At 42.7% G+C, this 21,892-nt stretch overlaps 1 protein-coding gene across 2 annotated transcripts in view; it reads right to left on the reverse strand.

The window, feature by feature from the left end:
- Positions 1-21,892, reverse strand: part of LOC111148522 (neurexin-3-beta) — a 1,534,880-nt gene that overhangs the window by 822,884 nt on the left and 690,104 nt on the right. For both annotated transcript variants that reach the window (XM_022505142.1, XM_022505141.1), the window contains 4 exons: positions 20,209-20,590; positions 18,953-19,143; positions 17,728-17,901; positions 586-705 (listed from right to left, as the gene is read on the reverse strand). In XM_022505142.1, the coding sequence (XP_022360850.1) occupies positions 586-705; positions 17,728-17,901; positions 18,953-19,143; positions 20,209-20,590 (867 nt within the window). The remainder of the gene's footprint in view (positions 1-585; positions 706-17,727; positions 17,902-18,952; positions 19,144-20,208; positions 20,591-21,892) is intronic.

Genomic DNA, 21,892 nt, shown 5'->3' on the forward strand with positions numbered 1-21,892 from the left:
GCTACAGGGAATTTCCAAATATTTGAAAAGCCCCTGAGAATGCCTTAAACATTTCTAGTTAGAAAAAATAATAAACTCTGAATGTCTTCATCATTTGGAAGAGCTAAGAAATTCTCTAAATTCAGAATTTTGAGAAAACACCTAGATTTCTTAAATAACCTCTAAATTCTAGACAATACAAATGGAAGAGTCTCAAAACTGTTATCCAGATGACTTAATTATGGAAAAACTGAACTCCTTAGAGCAAAAATATTGCTTGAGCTGGATTTTGTTTTGTTTTTGTTGTTGCTGTGGGGGGGGTTGTTTTTGTTTTTGTTTTTGTTTTTTGCTTCTCAGCCACAGGCAATCTAATCTAAAGAAAAAACACATGTAGTAAGCAAATGGGAAAACATGTAGTAATGTTGAACAAGTAATATCTCTTTGCTCTTCCATTAAGAGCACCAGTGCTATATTTTCCAAGTTTCTGGAGGAGAAAATTGCTTACAATTCTTTCAGAAGAACCATCCTTTTACATTATGTTCCTTAAGTTTTCTCTAAACCTCAAAACAGTGAAAAAATTCCCAAGTATGAAAAGGTTGCACTCACGATCATTGCACTGGTTTCCGGAATATGACGTCATGGAGCAGTCGCAGGTGAAGCCTTCCCACTGCTGCATGCAGACCCCCTGGTTGGCACATGAATCTTCCTGGCAGGTGGTACTTGGTCCTAGTAATCCATACGAAGAGGGGGAGAGAAGAAAAAAGGAGAGAGACAAGTGTTCACAATGAAGTTCAAAGCAAGCACTTGACTTTGCGACTCCCATGCCCCAAAACATTCAAAACCACAACCACCCAAAATGTCATCTCTAGATCATGCAACAAGAATCAGGATATACAAAAGACTACAGAGATACACACTTAGCCACAGACTATCAACAGTTACACACAGAAGGGAGAGGGCTGAGCACATTGTTCTCTTAGGCAGACTTTTCAAAAGAGCTTCATCTCTACCACCCAACTAGAAAGACACTTCATTTGGAATATGGTCTTTCTAGACATATAATGGTAAAGCAAAAAAATTTATTCCCATGATTCTTATGAATTAAGGCATAAAAGTCCCTAAAGTTTACTTTATGACATTAAAAAGATGTTTGATGACATTAGGGGAGGAGAAAGAGAAGCATGTAGCAGCCAACATATATTGGTATTTTGTAGGTGGTAAGTACTGGGTACTAAGAACTTTGTCTACATTACCTCATTATGCTCTCCAGTGACACTAAGAAGTAAGTAATTATGATCACCCATTTCACAGATCAAAAGAAAAAGAAAAAGAAAAAAACTAAGCTTATATAAGTAATCTACCCAAGGTCACACATTCAGTAATGAAAGGACCATGATATCCAACTTAGGTAAACCATCTCTGGGAACCATGCTCTTAGCTACATCAGTAGTTTTTAAAGTGTTATTTATCAGACCAACATCACCTGGGAAGTGGTTAGAAAGGCAAAAGATGGGGCCCCAGACCTACTGAATCAGAAACTTCAGAAAGAGGTAAAAATGTGTGTTTTCACAAGCTTCCAGGAAGTTGTGACACAGTCTAGAGTTTGAGAACCAGTATATTATACTGTGCTGTTGCTATTGGTTTACAGAAGGGTGTATTGAAAAGCAGTGTCCATATGCCAGAGGATGCAAAAGAGAATTATTTGAGGGATAGGAAGAAAATATTAGAAATTGCATTCTTTTAATTTTTTTCTTTATTATTTCTATTTTCATGTGTCTTTCATAAGTCAACAATATATAAGTACAGTGGTACAAGTATCTGATGTAGAAATAATTACACTTATGTGGGGGCATTCTCAAAATTTTTTTCTTTTCTTTTTTTTTTTAAGATTTTATTTATTTATTTGGCAGAGAGAGAGAGAGAGAGAGATCACAAGCAGGCACAGAGGCAGGCAGAGAGAGAGGGGGAAGCAGGCTCCCTGCTGGGCAGACAACCTGATGCGGGCCTCGATCCCAGGACCCTGAGACCATGACCTGAGCTGAAGGCAAAGGCTTAACCCACTGAGCCACCCAGGCACCCTCAAAATCTTTTCTGGATATGAGAAAGCAACTGAAAAAGTTTGGTGATCTCTACTTTACAGGTTGTCATTAAAATCTCTCTTTAGGTCAGCCTGAGGCCTCTCTTTTACCATTTGCTCTTTTTCATTTCTGTCTTCTGCCTTAACCTTGGGATTAAAGATAAACCCGCACCTTTGGAATTATCTGAGCTAATAAGAACTATCTTAATATTCAAGATAACTCCCAAGAGAGCCTCAGCAAAGGAGGTGAGCCCTTTGACTCATCAAATATATTACTCAAGATCTGATGCAAAAAAGCACTTGACAGAGTAAAAATATACCCACCGCACTAAGCGCGTATTTCACCGTTTCCAAAGCAAAGCCTCACGTGGGCACGGAATATTGAAATGTATGCATGCAGAGTCCTAGGGATGCATGTTCAAAAGAGACACACGACTACAAAGGGTTTATCTTCTGGGTGGCAAGACATTCTGTATTTATTCATGAGGGGTAGAAGCAATACAGACAGTCACTCCTGATACAAAGCTATTAGTATATGACATAAGAAAGTTCAAGACAATTACTAGCACTGGGGGAGCAGCACTGCTGCTGGGTCTCTGCAGCTCCTATCTGCCATGTGGTTCCCCCATGTGGAGATGAAAGGAGGTTCATGGTCATGCTCTCAGTGGGTCTTAAACTTGAGCATTGTGTAGTACAAGTTTCATTAACAACGGCAAATCAGGACAGCTTCTTTCAAAGGATAAAAGTTTCTGAGAAGTCCCCAGGGCTCCCTGACCAAACAGCTCTTAGCAGACAATGGACTAGTAATTCAATTGTACTCAGGAACCAGAAACACATGTAAGGCTTTCCCCTGAAAGGCAGTAGAACCGGCAAAAACTTGGGGAAAACACAATAATCCCTTGAATGTTAATTGAATCTGAGACCAAGGCTTTTCTATGCTTTTCCCTTCCCCTTTAACTTGGCAAATGCTCACCATTTTCTAAGGACCAGCTCAAAGGCCTCCCCTGTATAAAGCGTTCCCTAGTAACTTCGAACAATTCTCCCACTTCTTAGTGGCCATGACATTTATTATCTGCATCATTAACATTTACATAGGGTAATATTCAGTTGAACACTTTATTACACATGGTGATGTCCTCTGCTTATAGAAGCCTCTAATTGTTTCATATTTTTTCAGTATTGTCCCCAAAAGACAGAATGCTGCCTGCTGCTAGATATCACAAATATGCTTTGATTATGTCCTTGCTGGGTTCAATGTTCTGTGCCAGATACAGAGAATGTGTTTCAGTCAGTGTTGAGCTATCTGAACCCCCATCTGCCTATGTCTCCTACTGTTGAAACCTGAGCATGGGTGACTCTGCTCCACAAAGCGGAGAATTTGTTGCACATGCATTATGGGGGCAAGTGCCATGCAGAATCAGATAGTCCTCAAAGACCAAAGACCGTCGGGGCGCCTGGGTGGCTCAGTGGGTTGAGCCTCTGCCTTTGGCTCCAGTTATAATCTCAGGGTCCTGGGATTGAGCCCCACATCGGGCTCTCTGCTTGGCAGGGAGCCTGCTTCCCTCTCTCTCTGCCTGCCTCTCTGCCTACTTGTGATCTCTGTCTGTCAAATAAATAAATAAAATCTTAAAAAAAAAAAAAAAGACCAAAAATCATCTACATTGTAATCACCTCAGAACAAGAGCGGCTGTGGCAAGGCGGGGCTTGAACCTGCAACGACTCCTCATAGATCTGACACTAAACTCGCACTTGTTACTGAGGCTGAGATCCTCGGAGCCCTGCCTCCTCCTCCAGCAGCATGTCCCACTCGTGGCCCCCAGCTCACAGCGCTGCAGCCATCCTTTCATCCTTTCACTCCCTCCCGACCCCAGTGGTGCTCACCTGGTGGGCCCCACAGCAGCAGCAGCACCTGGGAGCTCAGGACAAAGGTGCCTTTTCAGGCTCCGCCCAGACCTACTGGCCCGGGACAGGTCTCAGGAATCAGAGGGGTGATAAGCCCTCTGGGTGGTTCTGAGGCCTTTTCACCTTCCAGGACCTCTGCTCGTACACTTCAAGACCATCTACCTTCAAGGTCCTCTGCTCTTGTTCTACCTACAGCCTGAAATGTCCTATCTGCAGATTATCAAATGATTGGTCCATTCTTATTCTGTTTAAGTTTCAGGCTTAAGGTGGGCTTTCTTCAGACCCTCCTATTTCAGGCGGTCCCCACCAGCATTTCCTGTGTTCTCCATCATAGCTCCTTCTTGATTTAACTCAACAATGCAGTGCCTAGAACTAAGTCATTTATTAAAATGTTTATTGTTTGTGGGTGCCTGGGTGGCTCAGTGGGTTAGGCTGCTGCCTTCGGCTCGGGTCATGATCTCAGGGTCCTGGGATCGAGTCCCGCATCGGGCTCTTGTGATCTCTCTCTGTCAAATGAATAAATAAAATCTTTAGAGAAAAAAAAAATGTTTATTGTTTGTCTCATCCTATTGGAATAAAAGCCCTGTGAGGGCAGAAGTCTTATCTGCTCTTCTCAACTTTATAGCTCTTTTTTTTTTTTTAAGATTTTTTTTTTTTATTATTTACTTGACAGATATCACAAGTAGGCAGAGAGGAAGGCAGAGAGAGAGGAGGAAGCAGGCTCCCTGCTGAGCAGAGAGCCCGATGCGATGCAGGGCTCGATCCCAGGACCCTGAGATCATGACCTGAGCAGAAGGCAGAGGCTTTAACCCACTGAGCCACCCAGGCACCTCTATAGCTCTAACTTCTGATAAAGTATTTGGTATAAAATAAGAGCTCAGAAAATGTTGCTAAATGAAAAAAGAACAAGAGAACCAAACCCCCCCCCCAAAATGAAGTCATTCTTTTATCACTTAAAGCCAAGTGGTATTCCTAACAATTTACCCATAAAATTTATCAATATCACTTCCTGCAAACAATTTTCAACTTGGAATCACTTTTTTGGGGGAGGTATTGATGGTGGTAGGATTTAATTGGCCATATTCCCTCCCCTAACTTAACTATTAGATTTGGACAATCTTACCAGATATTGAGATAAGAACTCTTCTGTGTCCCCAGTGTCCAGGGACAGTATAAACAGCTGAATGATTAAGTGTTGGCGTTAGAGCCTAAAAAGCTTCCTAGATGATAATATATGTATTTAAGTACATCCTTTCCTGAACGGATATTTTATATTTGTCTATTTCTCAGATAGCAGTGTCTCCAAAACTAAGGAGAGAAAGAAATTAGAGAAACATGCCAAACTACCCCCAAAAAAGAAAAAAAAGAAAATCTTCAATAATACTTCTAAAGGTGCCTCATTGATGTAAAATGATCCTGTCTAAAGATGATATAACAATAACAAACCAAGGGATTTACATAGCACTTATCATCTACCAGACACTGTACTAAGTACCTTTCAGATATTAACTCAATCTTCATAAACACATGACAAAGCAATTACAATTAAGGGTGTTAGGGAATCAGAAAACAGGAATAATTTTCTCAAGGAAGAACTTTAAAATAACCCAGAACTTTAAAAATAAAGGATTTTTTTGACTGATGATCAAGTCGGAAGGCAAGGGTTTCAGAGTAGTACACTGAGCCAGAGAGTTACGTGATATTTTTTGTGAAGCCCCCATTATAAGTAGTAGGTGAGATCTCAAACCCAGGCTTGCTAACTCAACAGCTGAGCCATCTAACCTCTATGAATATGGGTAAACCATACAGGGAGAGCGAGAGAGTGTGTGTGTGTGTGTGTGTGTGTGTGTGTGACCACTGGATTAGCAAGAGCAATTTAAATAAGGTATCTCTAATCTATAATCAGAGAAAGATGACTTTCTTTTGATTTCTTCGATTCAACATTCAGTAAAAAATTAAGAGGAAGATCTAGTTTTATCTGCTTATATATAACACCAGAACAAAAATCTGTATCAAATACATATAAATATAAGGCACTCCTAAGAACGTAATAATACGTTTGTCTAAAACATTCTTCCTCATCAAATGAAAATTATAACAATTCTAAGATAACATAAACCTTTAGAATTATATACTTAAAAGGTTTTTAAAATTATTATTAATAACTTAAAAGTGCAGGGGCGCCTGGGTGGCTCAGTGGGTTAAAGCCCACTGCCGTCAGCTCAGGTCATGATCTCAGGGTCCTGGGATCGAGCCCTGCATCAGGTTACCTGCTCAGCGAGGAGCCTGCTTCCCTTCCTCTCTCTCTGCCTGCCTCTCTGCCTACTTGCGATCTCTGTCTGTCAAATAAATAAATAAAATTAAAAAAAAAAAAGTTAAAAGTGCACTAAACCTTTCAGAAACCCTTGTATACAGATCGTGTATACGACTTTTGCATTTGCTATGTAACCAATCCTCACTGAAACAGCCACATAGTCTTTTTGAGACAAGATGGTAACTTTTTTTTGTCTAGCAGGGAAGTGACAAGGCAACAGAAGTGTGTAAGAAAAGACTAAACAAGTCCTCAGTGATGGTGGTACTTTGGTTTCTAACTCCCTGCTCTGTTTTTAGTTCACAGAAAAGCATCACGTTGTGTCTTTTCTTTCTCAGATGATACCTCTGAGAGATGCCACAAACTCCCCACCACTCTGCTTGAATTTGGGATTTTTTTTTCTCTTCAAGTACTGTCCCAGACAGTCATTTCATGCCTGTTATTGCTAAAACCCACCTCAGGGTACATGCAAACAGATTCGGTCAACTCCTCTTCACGGTCTAGGAAATCAAAAGTTGACAGACTATCTTTTATGACTTGCAGTTCTAGAAGAGTGTATTTTCCCTCTGTTAGTGCCCAAGTAGGACTCAACCAAGCCTATGTCTCAAATTTAGTAAATGTTGCTAAACCAGCACCAGCTGGGGGTGGGGTGGGCTTGGTGACCAGGGGAGAACATCTGTTTTGATGCCCTATAGCCATTTATCCTAAAGGGTCAAGGCTGGTAGCCTAGTAATAGGCACAGGGCAAGGCTGGCTTAATAACACTCATCGTCTTTAATTGCAAAGCAGGAGGTGTTTGTCAAAGGATTCGGAAGCCGTGCATGAACCCTGAATGGGGAAGCTTCATCACAACCGACCCCTGTGCCAACCAAAGGGCTTGTCCATCCCTCCCAAGCACAGCCACAGTGGGAGGAGCCCTGTGAGGGCTGCCAGGGACTCTCCAGAGAGCTCTGCAGAGCCATCTACAACTTGACTTTCCACTCCTGATATGTATATAAACCTTTCCACTTTCACATTTTTAAAATTTACATGGCAGAGGCGCCTGGGTGACTCAGTGGGTTAAAGCCTCTGTCTTCAGCTCAGGTCATGATCCCAGAGTCCTAGGATCGAGTCCCACATCAGGCTCTCTGCTTAGCAAGGAGCCTGCTTTCTCCTCTTTCTCTCTCTTTCTGCCTGCCTCTCTGCCTACTTGTAATCTCTGTCTGTCAAATAAATAAATAAATCTTTAAAAAAATATTCACCTTGTTTCATAGAGGAAGAAGGAGTGAGAAGTCATGGAGTGGGAAGGAAGGAAAAAATAGAAAAAGGAAGATGAATTCATACAGATATATGTATGCATGCGTGTACATATGTGTGCAAGACCCTTACTAGCTTCCTGAGCCACCTGTAGCCCCGCTGCTAAAATACAAGGACTCAAGTGTTGAGGCTTCAGGGGCAGTAGTCTGTGACATTAGGGATAGCCTACTTAGCTCTGTGTCTTGGTCCCTGCAGCAAAGATCCTTCTGTAGCTCTCAGAGTAACTCTACATTCACAGCTTTGGGTCCTCTTGCCTTTTCTGAAGATAGTCATTTGCAGACAACATAAGATTCATCTTTAGTAACTGGCAGAAACCCAATTCACTTCTATGTAATTTTAAAATAAGAAAGCACTGATCCTTAACTGTGTCAAGTGTCCTCCATATAGAGTTAACTGAGAAGCGAATGCTCTAATTCACACTTTACAGAAGATTAAGCAAAGCCAGAGAACAGGGTCCTAAATATTATTATAAAATTTCATTGGAAGGGGCACCTGGGTAGCTCAGGTGGTTAAGTGTCCCACTCCTGGTTTCAGCTCAGGTCATGATCTCCAAGACCTGAGATGGAGCACCATGTCCAGAGGGCTTGGGTCCCTGCTCAGTGGGGAGTCAGCTGGAGTTTTTCCTTCTTCCTCTGCCTCTTCCCCACTCATGAATGGGCATGCTCATTCTCTCTCTCAAATAAAATAAATAAAATATTTTTTAAAAATTTCACTGACAGAAAGACGTAAGAGTAGCTGTATTCCCACGATCTTACTTTTTCGTCTAGAAGGCAAGATCTATGTCTTCCTAATGCTCAGAAAGGCATCAACAATGTTCTTAGGAAGCATGCTCAGGTGTTTATAGTTTCCTCTCCTTGAATGAAGGTTCAAAAAAGTCACTTGGTTAGGATGATGAGTGAAAAAGATTAATAATAAAATCCAACATTCTGAAGACACTGGGGTGGTTTCACGAACACTCCTATTCTTCACAATCACTCCAGCCCTCTCATCATATACTGAGTATAAAATGAGTCAAGGTGAGCATGGATATTGGTTGAAACCAACATGCCCTCATGAAGTCTTCATCTCCAATGGCCTTTGATGAGCTCCGCGAAGGTAAATATTTAACAACCAGAACAACAACAACAAAAAAACCCTGATCTGTAACATTTCTCTAACCTGATTTCCATAGTGTAAAATACTCCCACCATGGCCAATTTCAAGCCAATATCTGTTACATGACGTCAACCAGCTTGCAAAATTCCTGAAAACTCCAGTGCTGGTACCAATTCTAGTACAGCACTGCCCTTGATGGTCAATGAACACCAAAGTATGCACACTTTGTGAGTAAAGTGATTTATACACGTGACACTTGCATGACAATGGAGGGGTGGCATTAGTGCCACCCCTAATGCCTGCCCCTGTTGGGTTATTGGTGAAGGAATGAGAATGGCTAGCATCATATCACCTTCTCGCTCAACCTACCCTATTTTCACAGAGTGCTGAAAGGTCACAATGATCAGATCATTTCTCCTTTTTAAGATCATGAACAGCTTATCAAAAAGTCAATGCTGCCTCAGAAAAATGTAAACTGAGCCCTCCTGTTCTGGTTTTCCTTCTTTTTCTACACTGATGTAGCGGTCCTTTGGGGTAGTAGAGGGCATTTTTTAAAAAGAGAGCAAAGAGGTTTCAAAGGGCATGCTCAATGAAAAGACAGCTAATTTTAAAAATAGTTTGTTTTAAAGAACATTGTGCAACTATCATCTAGAATTTAGTAAAATCGTATTGACATAAACACCATCTACCATAAAGCCATCTAGAGGATGTTCTCAGATAACCTCTGGTCACCTGGGTAGTGCCTCTGCTTTGGAAATAGACAAGTCCAGACTTGACCATATGCCACAGTAGAGAAGAGGTCATAGGCTTTAAAACTCAGCTTTACCACTTACTAGCAATGTGACCTTAGGCTAGCCACTTAAATTTTCTGTACCTGAGTTTGTATAATGGGGACAGAAATTGTTGGTACCTCACACGATGTGAGGATTAAATGAGATAACGTATGTAAAGCCCATAAAGTCATCTTGAGGTGGCAAGGTCATGGTCATGAGGGAGACACAATATACCAACTCCTCAGCCTGTGCTTAAACTAAGTTAACCCTCAATTAAGGGTATTATCAACTCTGTTGGGGAGGAAAATCATGTTCTCTGTATTTTAGTTAGGGTATAGTTGAACAGGAGTCCAGAAACAAGACACATTAAGGTAGTAGGTCACAAATGCACACTCTTGTAAGAAACCCCTCAGCAGACAGTGCTGAGGGGAAAAAAGCAAAATCTTTGGGGGAAGTTCTATTGAATTCCCATCTCCATTATTTCTCATAATGCATATCATTTCTGAGAGACTGATTTCTATTGGGCCAAATGCCACATATATATATTTTTTTACATAAAATACAATGGAGAATGTACTAGCTTTGGAGAAAATTAAGTGGGAAACCATATTCTTCACAGTAAAAAAAAGTTGCAGAATGAAAATTCCCCTTAGAAGTATTTGATGGCAACTCTTATCTAAAAGTACTTGAAAGGGTCTTCACGTTAAGGCATCCAAACCCAGTACATTCACTGACTTCCTCAAGATACAAAGCATTCAGAACCAGATCTAATCAATCCTTGGTTCTCCCCCTGACCCACTCCACCTTTCCACCATCTGGGCAGAAGAACAAATTACATTTCTAAAAAAGAGCCATTCAACTCCAGAGAGGGGACCTATTTAGGAGAATTACAGTGGAAAGTGGAGAGAACATATTCTTATTAATCATCTAACCCAATAAAAAGCTATTCTTAGTTTTTTTCTAGAGCGTATAACTCATCTGCTTCATTCTCAACAGGTCTAACTTAATGTTTCTCTGATAGTCATACAGCTCTTTCCTTATTAGACAGCTTTTTAGGGGATCTCTCCAGGAAAACCCCTCTTACAATAAAAAGGATTTCTAAAATAGCTTCCAAAATGTCCCTCGATATTGTCACTCTCTTCAAGGGACCCTGTGATTCAAGGGGCTGTACTTCTCAGCAGGGTAACACTTCCCACCCTGTGTGCCTCCACGGAGCCCCTACTCCCACTCCTCACCTGGAAGGAGGCAAAGTCTGGCCTGACCTAGGGCCATCCATGAAGTTCTTCCTTCACACCTTTCATCATCATGTGTAAATGTACCTGCTATATGAAACAGAGTAATACAGTTGGGGTGGAAGGGAAATAATCAGGAGAAAAAGGCCATTCCTCAGAGGTCTCATCTGGGAGGGAGTTTCAAGCCTCTTCCCTCAACCTTGGAATATGCTACTTCCCTCCAAACTCTGTTCTCCATTTCCAGTTCCTGTCCTTCCTTTCTATTCTCCACCTGGTGTCAGAGTGATCTCCATAAAATGAAGAGCTAGCCGAGTCTCTGTCCTCCTCACAGTGCCCTCAGGGAAATGCCCGACTCCTCACATGAACACGCTGTCATGGTCGACCTCCATCCTACGGCTCCCAGCTTCGTCTTTGATCACTTCCCCATACACGCGCTATTTCAACCAACCCGAGCTTCGTGTTGGTCTCAGACTGCCCAAGCTCTCCAATGTGCTTCCGTGTCTCATGTACCTCAAATATGTCATCCTTCCAACTCAATTCAAACCCTGCCTGAGAAATATCCCCTGAGCTCCTACCATGACCACCCGGCACAGCCCAGCAGGCCTCCTCCCTGCTCACGCTGTGTGCTCCTTCTCCATTCTAGAAAAGCAGTGTTCACTCTGCACTGTCCACACTGGGCGATCCCCTGCTGACTCATGTGTGGTCAGACAGTATCACACCTATTATCCCAGTGCCTAGCTGGGTGCCTGACAGATAGGAATAGCTGAGTTACCATTAAAACTGAACAACACAACCACTGGAGAAGTTCAAATAAGTAAGTAAGTAAGTAGTTAAGTAAGTAAGTAAACAAATAAATAAATAACAAACCATACCCCAAACACAATGATAAGAGGACTCAAGCTATTGACTTTCCAGATTCATCAGGCCACTTTCTAGAGCCCACTATTATAGTTCTTTCTGAATACCACTTACCTTTACATTTCAAACTGTCTCACTTCTTTTTCGTATGTTTTTACTGCCCTTCACCCTTATGGTAATTCATACTATCTGTGCCCACAGGTTGCAGCTGAAAAAGCCGATATGAGTAATGGTCCAAACCCCAATATCAGGAGAATAAAAAGTGAAGGAATTTGCATCCTAAAGGTCTTTCACACAATATGGGGAACGAGTAAGATGACCCAAAATAATGACCAAGAGTAACAGCTCTTGTCACAAACAGAGACTCTCTAGTCATTACAAGAGTGGAAGGGAGTTTCAGTCAAGGCAGTAACAACATAAAAACCATTCTGATGACTTGGCTGATTCTATAAATGGCAAAGTTAAGATATTCCAAACTATTATATTCCTAAATCTGTACTAGATTTCAGCCAATAATTTTACAAGACACATAGAAATCGACCAGCACTCTGTATGATGCCTACAGACCATTTTTCCTTTGGAAGGTAACTTTAAGATCATTTTGTTGCTTGGGGAGCCCCTATGTGAAAAGGCCTATGCTAGGTCCTGGGGATTCAAAATCCAGCTAGATCTTACCATGAGGAACAAAGTCTGAGAGGAGATGTCATTCTCTAGTTTGATCTAATAAAAACTGATCACAATAAGGTTTGATATCCTTGGATTCTCTCTTCTTATAGATCAAATCCTACCCTCCCCCCCTCCAGTTACAGAGTGACATGCAGTAGCCCTATTTTGACAATGGAGCAAAGTTCCTGAAAAACAACAGCCTTCAGTATTACCAAAAGGCCCCTGACACTCTTTGAAATTGAAAGAAAAAAAAATTGAAATCTATTGTATAGCTACCTTGGACGTCAAAATACTAATCCACTATTCTTTTGAATTAATTTTATTATACATCAGCATATATGTGAATCTGCTAAGAAAGGATGGAGAAAAAAGTTACAGGAGAGTGACTAGAGAGAGACGTCATGTAGTTGAGGTCTGCCCAAGACATGGATACCTGTACTGGTTACCTACGTGACGTACAGCAAGTCGCAGCAAAGTCAATGGTAATTTAGGGGAAACGTAGTGCTTTTAAAGCTACCCTGCTCTTAACCGCTTTCAACAATGTTTGCTGGTTGCAAACTCCCAGAAGCCATCCAAAGCTCAATCCTCTACGCAACTATCAGCCAAAAGATGCCCAAACTGCCTTCTTGGCCTGCTATTCTGAGTCAGGTAGCCTGACACAATAAGACCAGTGGCCCATTACAGACCCTGCTTGGTGCCTCTTTGGCTGGTAGAAGGAGCAGGGTCTGTGGTAGAGACTCACGGACATCTACCAGGCAGGCATTTGAAAGTGAATTCAGGATAAAACCGACAGATCCTCTTCTTCCCCAAGAGTACTTTTTCCTTTAGATCACACAACAGGAACTTAAAGTGCTCAGCCAAAATCCCCAATAGGAAACATAAATCTCTAGAACATTTTAATGACATTAATATCTCCCAAATGCCTAAAAATATTCCTTTAAAATGAGTTAAGAGAAAATGCCCTTCTCATTCATAAAGCCCAAGCACTCAAAAGTCCTGAGAAGTGACCTCCCTGACCCAGAAAATAATAAATTAAGAACTCAACTGATCTTTTTTTTTTTTCTTTCTTTTTCTCTTTCCAACTATAGTCTTCCTCTGTGGTGAATAAATTAAAAAGAGCCAGCCCATCCACGGCAACTATGTGCAGAGGCCTGAATCGCTTCCAAAAGTGGGTTGGTAGGCTTGGGAGGTGTCACAGTATGGGACGCGGACATCCTCATGGTCCCATCCCTAAAAGGTCTCAGCATTTGCTATTTTGTATTCACTGATCTGGGTTTCTTGCCGCTGTTTCTAAAGAACACAGGGTTCAGCCCCCTCCCCAAAACTGATGCTGTCCAAGAGGTGTGACAGCTTGGAGGCCCTTAAGAAAAAGATGCCAAGGATGACACAGGGCATCTTTCCGTCCAGTGGTAATGGGAGCAAGAACCTTCTCTACCTTGCAGGTCAGCTTTGGTCAACACAACTTTGTTAGCAGAAGAACAGAAAAGGTGAAAACAATAACCAGAGGTTAGTAAGAGGTGGAGTCAACCAGGGTAACATTACAGAAATGAAAATAACAATCGGCATAACCAACATCGCTCAAACACTTCAAATGCTCTATGGGCTCTCCAGAGACAGCACAGATGGGGGATGCAGGGACCCGGGCAGAGCAGACCTCGTCAGAGCCACGTCAGCAGAGCGGGGGCAGGAAAACACTGGACTTGACAAAGCACAAGCAGGGGTAACAAGAGCCCTCCCGCATCCACACAGCCAACCCCAAGGCACGTGGTCCAGGAAAATGATTCTCCGTGAGTCAGGATAAGCATCAAGAAATAAGGAAGAGTGCGTTGCCAGACTGAAAGACACGTGTGCACAGCTAGACCAAGCCCGCAAAAGAATAATTCTGCACATCTAGGAGTTAAAGAGGGAAGAGTCAGTCGCTTGGGAGCCTTCCTGGGAACCCCCTGAAAATGCCACCAGGGAACGTGGCACTCGAACTGTGTCTGTGCGTCAACATGATTTGGGAACTCCAGAAAGCTCAATTTGTTTGATTGGTAACAATGAAGCCAAACCCAAATGGCTGTGAGCAAAAAGGCACCAAACCAGTGTCCTTTTTATTTATTCATGCCAGTCTCGAAATGAAGCACGTGTGTTTCTCTCAGATGGGTACCATCTGCAATTGCGGAATCGCGTTTCCAGCCAACCCATGCCTTGGTCTCTGTAGCAAAGCTGGCCTCAAGACAGAAAGAGATATTTACCAGCTGAGAATAGAACCAGACAGCATTTCAAAATCCCTAGCCCAACTGAGAAGTTGCCGGTCACAGCTAGATGTTGGCTAAGTTGTCCAGAAATTGTGCTTAATTTCTGACGTTATTATACTCTGCATAAAAATTAGAACATGGTTGGAAGTTTTTTCTTTCTTTCTTTCTTTCTTTCTTTCTTTCTTTCTTTCTTAGTATAAACAATTGGGAGACAAAGTCATAGATTAATACATTTTTAAAATAATTTTGGACTCTTTGCCCTTCGATAGGAGAGGGAAAGTAGTACATTTACTACTTGGAGATCTTGAAATATCGTCATCAATAACTCTGATAAGAACATATGATACATCCTGGCCTGTGTACCCCAGATAGCGAGAATAGAACACATTTACCATCTCGAAGGGATGTACCTCTTAGTTTTTGGTAATGGGTCCTCATTCCCTACCTGTCCATTATTCTATATATAGAAATGATAAATCGGGAAATGTATTCTATTTCCCGGGATTTCCATCCCGCACAATACTCAAAGGCCTTCTTGAGGGTCCCATACTATGTACAGAGATTCAGAATGAGAAGGACACCTGTTTGCAGTCTCTCGAAGGTTCTGTGCTCCTCATTTCCCTCCTCGCCATCTACTTCAGCTTCATTTCCACAGAGCCCTAAAAGGCTCCCGGGATCTCTTATAAGGGCTTATTCACATGGTGTAAACTTCCAATGACACTAATTTATGCCTTAACCCAGTTTTTGGCCATTTTTCCTGGCCACTTAGGCTAATTATCCAAGTCATCTGTGTACAATAAACAAGGACCTCCTTCCCTCCTCACTCGTCCTCCACTTCATCCCACCCAGTGGGGCGGTCATAATGCTCCATGGGTAATCATCGCAATTATCTCCATGGCAATAGAGTGCACGGTTATTAGGCTCATGGGACTCGCCATAGATTTGGATGGAAGAAGCATCAAGTTCCAATATCCGGGGCTGAACAATCACCCATACTCAGAGCAAGGTCGGACCCCTCTATAATGCATGTGATGAGTCACGCCAAGCCGCACACAGAGAGGGAGGTAGAGATGGGACCATTTTCCCCAATCTGATGGGTAATTTCCTTGTGCTAATGCTCTCACTGCTTCTCTTCAAGTTCTCTTAAGTGGACTCCATAATCCCCTCTTCTGAAGTTCTATCTCCAACAGTTCTAGCTCTTACAGCCCAACTTTTAATTTTCTGTAGAACTCTGCTTCTGATGGAGCAGGCCACAGACCCGTGCAGCTCCTGAGACCAGAAAGGTATACAGTCTGAATTGAGGTATGCTACGAGTACAAAACACACACTCAGTTCTAAAGGCTTAGCGTGAAAAAAAAGAACGTGAAATGTTTTGTTGATAATTTTATATCATTGCATGCTGAAATGATAATATTTTGGATATACGTGGTTTAGTGAAATGTAAAATGAAAATTAACTTTACGTGTTCCTTTCTATCTTTGTTACATGTAGCTAGTATACTAGGAGATTTGAAATTACATACGTGACTCACATTATATTTCTATCAAGCAACATGGCTATAGAGTTAAATGGGTAATTCCCATTAATTTGTAAATCTGGAAAACGGATGACATGATAAGAATATTTCACATCTGAAGAATACTTCATGCTTTTTTAACGCATGCTTTTGAGTTTTAACTCAATCTGATTAATTACTGCAGGATAACTGGAATTTCTGTCTTTCCACAATCTTTGAAACGGAGATATTCGATTCAATTCCCACATGTTACATTTATTTCAGCATCACCCTCAATGCCTGAGAGAAGTAAGAGCAAGCCAAGGAGACAAAACTTCTTGATTTGAACGACAGAGTGCATTTCCAGGAAAAGAAAGCAAAGCGGCTCCTTTAAGTGAACGCTGATTTGGAGCCTCCAGTCCTCCCATGTACACAGACACACAGACCCTATCTGGCCCACTGGTTGAAGACAGACTCCCGGTTAAAGGCAAACTGGAGTGGCTTACGGGAACAACCAGTCTTACTTCTAGTCCCTGTGGGTGGGAAGCTGACTCTTAGGCAAAGGGAAATGACTTCCACACTGCACATCAGCTTGTGAAGCTGCCAGGAAGCCTTTATAAAAATGTGCAAGCGAACCCAGGTGAAAGTTGGTCAAGAACAGGGGCAAAACGTGAAGTTAAATACTTAGGGGTGCAGTAAATCAATGGGATAGAAAAAAACGAAACGGGTAAATTGCACAGAGGACCATGAGGCTCAACCAGACAAAGGAATGCAGAGATTCTGCGGACTGGTCAGACACCTTTGACTTCCAAGCTAGGGAAGGGTCACGGGCTTGACCTACCCAGGCCCCAGGGGAAAGCCTGAAAACGGCTCACTGCTGCCCTCTGCTGGCTAAACTAGATGGTTTTTGTTGTAAAACCTGGGCTCAAGAAGACCTGTAAAATTCAGATCGTAGCTTAAGAGACAGAAGATCATCTACGCAACGGGCTGACGTTGTGCGACACTGATGGGCAGGCAATGTTATTAGATGTCTCCCATAAGATCACATTTGTAAAGGATAATCTTACTGTTTATTGAGTACCTACCACGTTCCTACCAGGCATTTTACATACAGCTCTGATTTACACAGCTTACCTTCCGAGGCAAGTTTTATTGCCCCACTTTGCAGTTGAGGAGGATAGAGCTCAGAGAGGTTGAGTGACTTTCCAAATGTCACACAGTGAACAAGAGTTACTACCTGGATCTAAATCCAAGTCTTTCTAACATCAACACCCATGCTGTTTCATGACGTCACACTGATGAAATGCCTAAGAACGCCTGACATTTAGTAACTACTCAATAAATGTCAATTCCCTTCCCTCATCATGGCATTCTGACATCATTTTCCTACCACCTGCTGTGTTTGCATTAAATGATGCAGTAGTTCTTACATTATTTCATTCATGGTGACACCCACATAAAAGGCTCTGGTATACCTCCTGATGTATAAAAATATGAATAAAAACCCCGACTGCCCTTTCAGCCATGCTGGAAGCAAAGGTACAAGTCAGGAAGAGTCTGATGTCAACGTCAGGGAAGGTCCTCTACTGGCAAGTATGTGATACCGGAAAGACATCTGCCAACATCTGTGGCCCATGTCTTGACATACTGAACCAGAGACAGGAGGACACCAATGATGATGCAATGTCAGATGGCAAATGGGAAGGAGAGAGGACTGGGAAACAGTAAGGAGGCACTGGCAGAGGGAGCAAAGAGGCCTGGTGCTTGCGTCCAGGCTGTGGCTTAACAAGTAAAAAGGCTGTACCTTCGCAGCCACGCTCGATCTGTCCACTCCGATGGAGGGCATCGTTGATGAGGTCTGGCAGACGCCCGTTCAAATCCACAGATGCCAGACAGCCCTGGAAGCCATCCCGGGAAGCCACCAGCTTGGGAAGGTTGCTATACATGCCTTGGGCCAGACCTGCCATGTAGAGGTCACCTGGATGGGAAAGCAAGTAGCGAGAGCCGATGAGTAAAGGGTAGGGAAACCAGACTCAGCTAGAGCCAAGGCACAGTAAACGATCTCATAGGTAATGGTGACAGAGCTGGGGGAGAAGAAGGGAAATGGCACAAACAACTAATTACCAGAGTCCCTATAGTGTAGAAAGAAGAAACTCACATTGCTTGTGTCATTCATTTTCTACGTGCCATCTCACAAATTTTCATTGCCATATTCAGTCCATGAGGTAGATACTGTTCCCATTTTATGAAGAAGTAAAGATTAACAAGATTTCCAACAAAACAACCATTTACCTAGTGCTTTTTATGGGCTTGTTACCAATACTATGTGGAGGATTTTACAGACATTATCCCATCAAAACTCGTAACAGCCCATAAAGGTAGTAACAATTATTGTCCTCATTTTGCAAAAAAGTATAGAGAAGCTGAACAAGGCTAAGAAATTTTACCAAAGTCACCCAGGCAGTAAGTGATTCAGCTGAGATTTCAAAACTGCACCACCTCCTCTGTATTAGGACGTCCCCGTATGCTGACATCTGTCACCTCACACTCAGCCCCTGCATGCCCAAGATTTACAGAGAAGATGAACCATCCCTCGGGGAGCGACTTAAGTAAAAACTGCATTTTGGTATCATTCAATGTTGTTAAAATAGGATATGCATGAGGTCTCAAATATGCCTGGCGCCCCTAACCCGCAGTTTGTCTCTGCGAACAGCCCTTCGGTTGTAAGACATGATCTAAAGGGGCCTGGGTGGCTCAGTCAGTTAAACGTCTGACCTTTGGTTTCGGCTCAGTCTGTGATCTCAGGTTCATGATCTCAGAGTCATGATCTCGGGATCCATGACATGGAGCGTGGTGTTGGACTCCGCGCTCAGCAGGGAATCTGCATGGGATTCTCTCCCTCTGCGCCATTCCCCCTACACATGCACATTCTCACTCTCAAATTAATAAATAAATCTTAAAAACAAAACAAACAAACAAAAACCAGAAAGAACTGCTCTACAAAGGATAAACTACTTTACAAGGTTTACCTTTCAAATCCAGATTTTTGGCCCCGTTGATAACCTGAGTGACCACCTTAGTGTCCACTTTCAAGCTGTGGGTGTTACTGTTGTCCCGGGTGATGACGACATTGTGCCACTGGTTGTCATTCAGGGGGCGGTCACTGTTGCCTTTGATCACGTTGGGACCATTCCCAAGGTCAAACACGTAGTGTATGTACCTGTGAGTAACAACCACCACCCCATGAGTGGAGATCCCCTCAAGTAGGTGAACAGCAACGTGCAGATAATGGAGCCTGAGGGCTTCCCGTCCCCCACGCCAAGCTGGCATCGTGCAGGAATAATTACGGTTTGATCTAGGATTCCAAGAAGAGTCACAGCCTGTTCTGTCAGACTTCACTTTAATTCCACACTTACAAGGTTCACTTCTTTCCCACGATCTAAAAATCCAGAGCCACAAAAGTAGTACAGGTGGTACATCCCCAACCACTAGGGGGCGGCATTTAAAAAAAAATCAGTGGATTGTGGATCTGGTTTTGGGGGGTTTGTTCTAGTTTTTGTTTTTATTATTTTCCAACACATGGTAGTAAAATATCTTGCAGAAAGAACAGCGTTTAAAACTGAGCATATAGGGGCACCTGGGTGGCTCAGTGGATTAAAGCCTCTGCCTTCGGCTCGGGTCATGATACCAGGGTTCTGGGATCAGGCCCGGCATTGGGCTCTCTGCTCAGTGGGGAGCCTTCTTCCCCCTCTCTCTGTCTCTGCCTGCCTCTCTGCCTACTTGTGATCTCTCTCTGTCAAATAAATAAATAAAATCTTTTTAAAAAATTGCACATATATGGGCTAATGGCAGTGCTGAAAATATCTGTATTTCATTCCTTCCTATAGATCTGGTGGTTGGGTAAAGCACTGCCTGGGGGGCACTATATAGAGGATATACACTCTATCCTCTTTTTGCAAAAAAAAAAAAAAAAAAAAAAAAAAAAAAAAAGGTCATTTTTGTAAAAATGACCTTTTTCCCTAGAGGTTTAAAGGATTATATTTCATAGTAAAAAGTCTGATAGGATTGAGCTATTGGAAGATCTTTAAATAAACTAATGAATTTCTCCTCCTTCCAGCCCTAACCATTACAAAGGTTGTGTTTCACCAATAAGGAGGAGACCAGGTCTTGGGAAGAGAGGGTGAGTAGCAGAATGGACACTTTTTTTTCATGTCCACATGTTAGGTCAAGCTTTCAAGCTTGAGCTGAGATGCCCGGTATAAACGATGTGATCTCTTCCACTTACCCCTTGACCAGCTCAACTGCAATGAAGTCATTGCCGTCGCCGCTGTTGAAAAGAATGAAGCCGTCAGCTGAGGTGGTCTTGAACTGGAAGAAGAGGTGCATGGAGGTGTAGGCCTGGAGCGTGGCCAGGCTCAGGTAGCTGCTCTTGGTCTTGAAGGTGACGGGGTCAGCGATAATGTTCCTCAGTCCAAAACGAGCCTTCAGTTCGCAGTAATCAATGTCGCCATTTTTGCACAGGTCAATGTAGAGCAGGCCATTGAACATGAGGCTCTGTAAGTGGCCAATGAAACTGGACGGGACGACGGAGATGTAGCGTTTCTCCGTCATGATTCCGGTCTCGATATTGTGGAATTCCAAGCGGGTATGGTCCCCCACCATCGTACCTATGAACGTCACAGAGGAGATACACACATGTTATCATGTTTTGTCACAGCAGACTTACTGTATCTTTTACGTTTACATTTAGTTCCAGGAAACAAAATGCTCCATATAGTACAGAGCCGAGGAGACCTCGGTCAGAGGGTAGACTCCTGGCTGGGCTGAGTTCTGTGCACTGCAGCCCGTGCTCTCCATGCAGCTGCTCAGAACATCCCAGCATATAAAAGAGAATATGAGATCATGGATAACTCAGGTTGAAGGACAGACCGATTCGTTTTCTCCATTCAGGAAACAATTAGGTACAAATGCATACTATAGGAAAAAAAAAGTCTTAATTGCCCCAAACCTTGTAAAGATACAACAAACAAGCACGGAGCATTCACTACCAAATGCTTCGTGATATAGTAATTCACCATCTAGTACTTGTGGAAAGATTCTATGGTAGCACATAGGTTCATTTATTTCTGACCAGCAACTGTTGGTTTTTCTGGTAGCACCCCTAACTTCCCCTTGGGAAGCTACTCTCCCTACTTTACCTTAAAACCATCTGGGTTGGCGGAAGCTGATCCTAACCCAGCTCTTGAAGTCATCAGCCTACCCATCCTGGACCATCCAACATTAATTTATCCCCTTAGCTACAGAGTATGGTCTACGGACTAACAAGGTTGTCTGCAAACTTTAGCACACCTCTGAATCACACGGACGGCTTCTTAATACACCGTTTCCTGTGCCCCGCCCTCAGAATTTATCATCCAAAAGTCTGGGGCGTGACCTGAGAACATGCATTTCTATTATATTCCAAGGTGATGCTTATGGAACTGTTCTAGGGACCACCCTTAGAACCAAGGGATCAGCAGGAACAAAAGCTTAAGAGTATTTAGTAGTCACTCAATTAAGTCTAGTAATATTCAGCTCCAGGGCTTTTGCGAGAACACCTACGAGAGAGGCATTCTTTGTAAACAAGGCTTGTTGAAGGGGTAAGAAGAGAGCTCAGAGCTGCTGGAAACCATGTGATAACCACAGAAATTGCCCGAGGAGAAAGCCAACCCAGAAGCCAACCACAAAACGGAGGGAAACCGTTTCTACAGAATGGTACCATTTGAAGGTCCGGATTCAGCAGCCAAAGCCAGGCTTTTAAAAACTAGATGGCAATAGATTCCCTTCTGTGCTTCAAGCACTTAAGATGGGTGTCTGACATTTGAAACTAAGTGATCTCCAGCTGCTAACAAATGAACCAGTGGACCTTTCATGACTTACCTAGACTAGGCTTACCTAGAAAAAGTGAATGACCAGGGCAGGAGGTCATG

Source organism: Enhydra lutris, unplaced genomic scaffold (genome assembly GCF_002288905.1).
Source record: "Enhydra lutris kenyoni isolate GAN:26980312 unplaced genomic scaffold, ASM228890v2 scaffoldscaffold20, whole genome shotgun sequence".
In the NCBI taxonomy this organism is placed as follows: domain Eukaryota; kingdom Metazoa; phylum Chordata; class Mammalia; order Carnivora; family Mustelidae; genus Enhydra; species Enhydra lutris.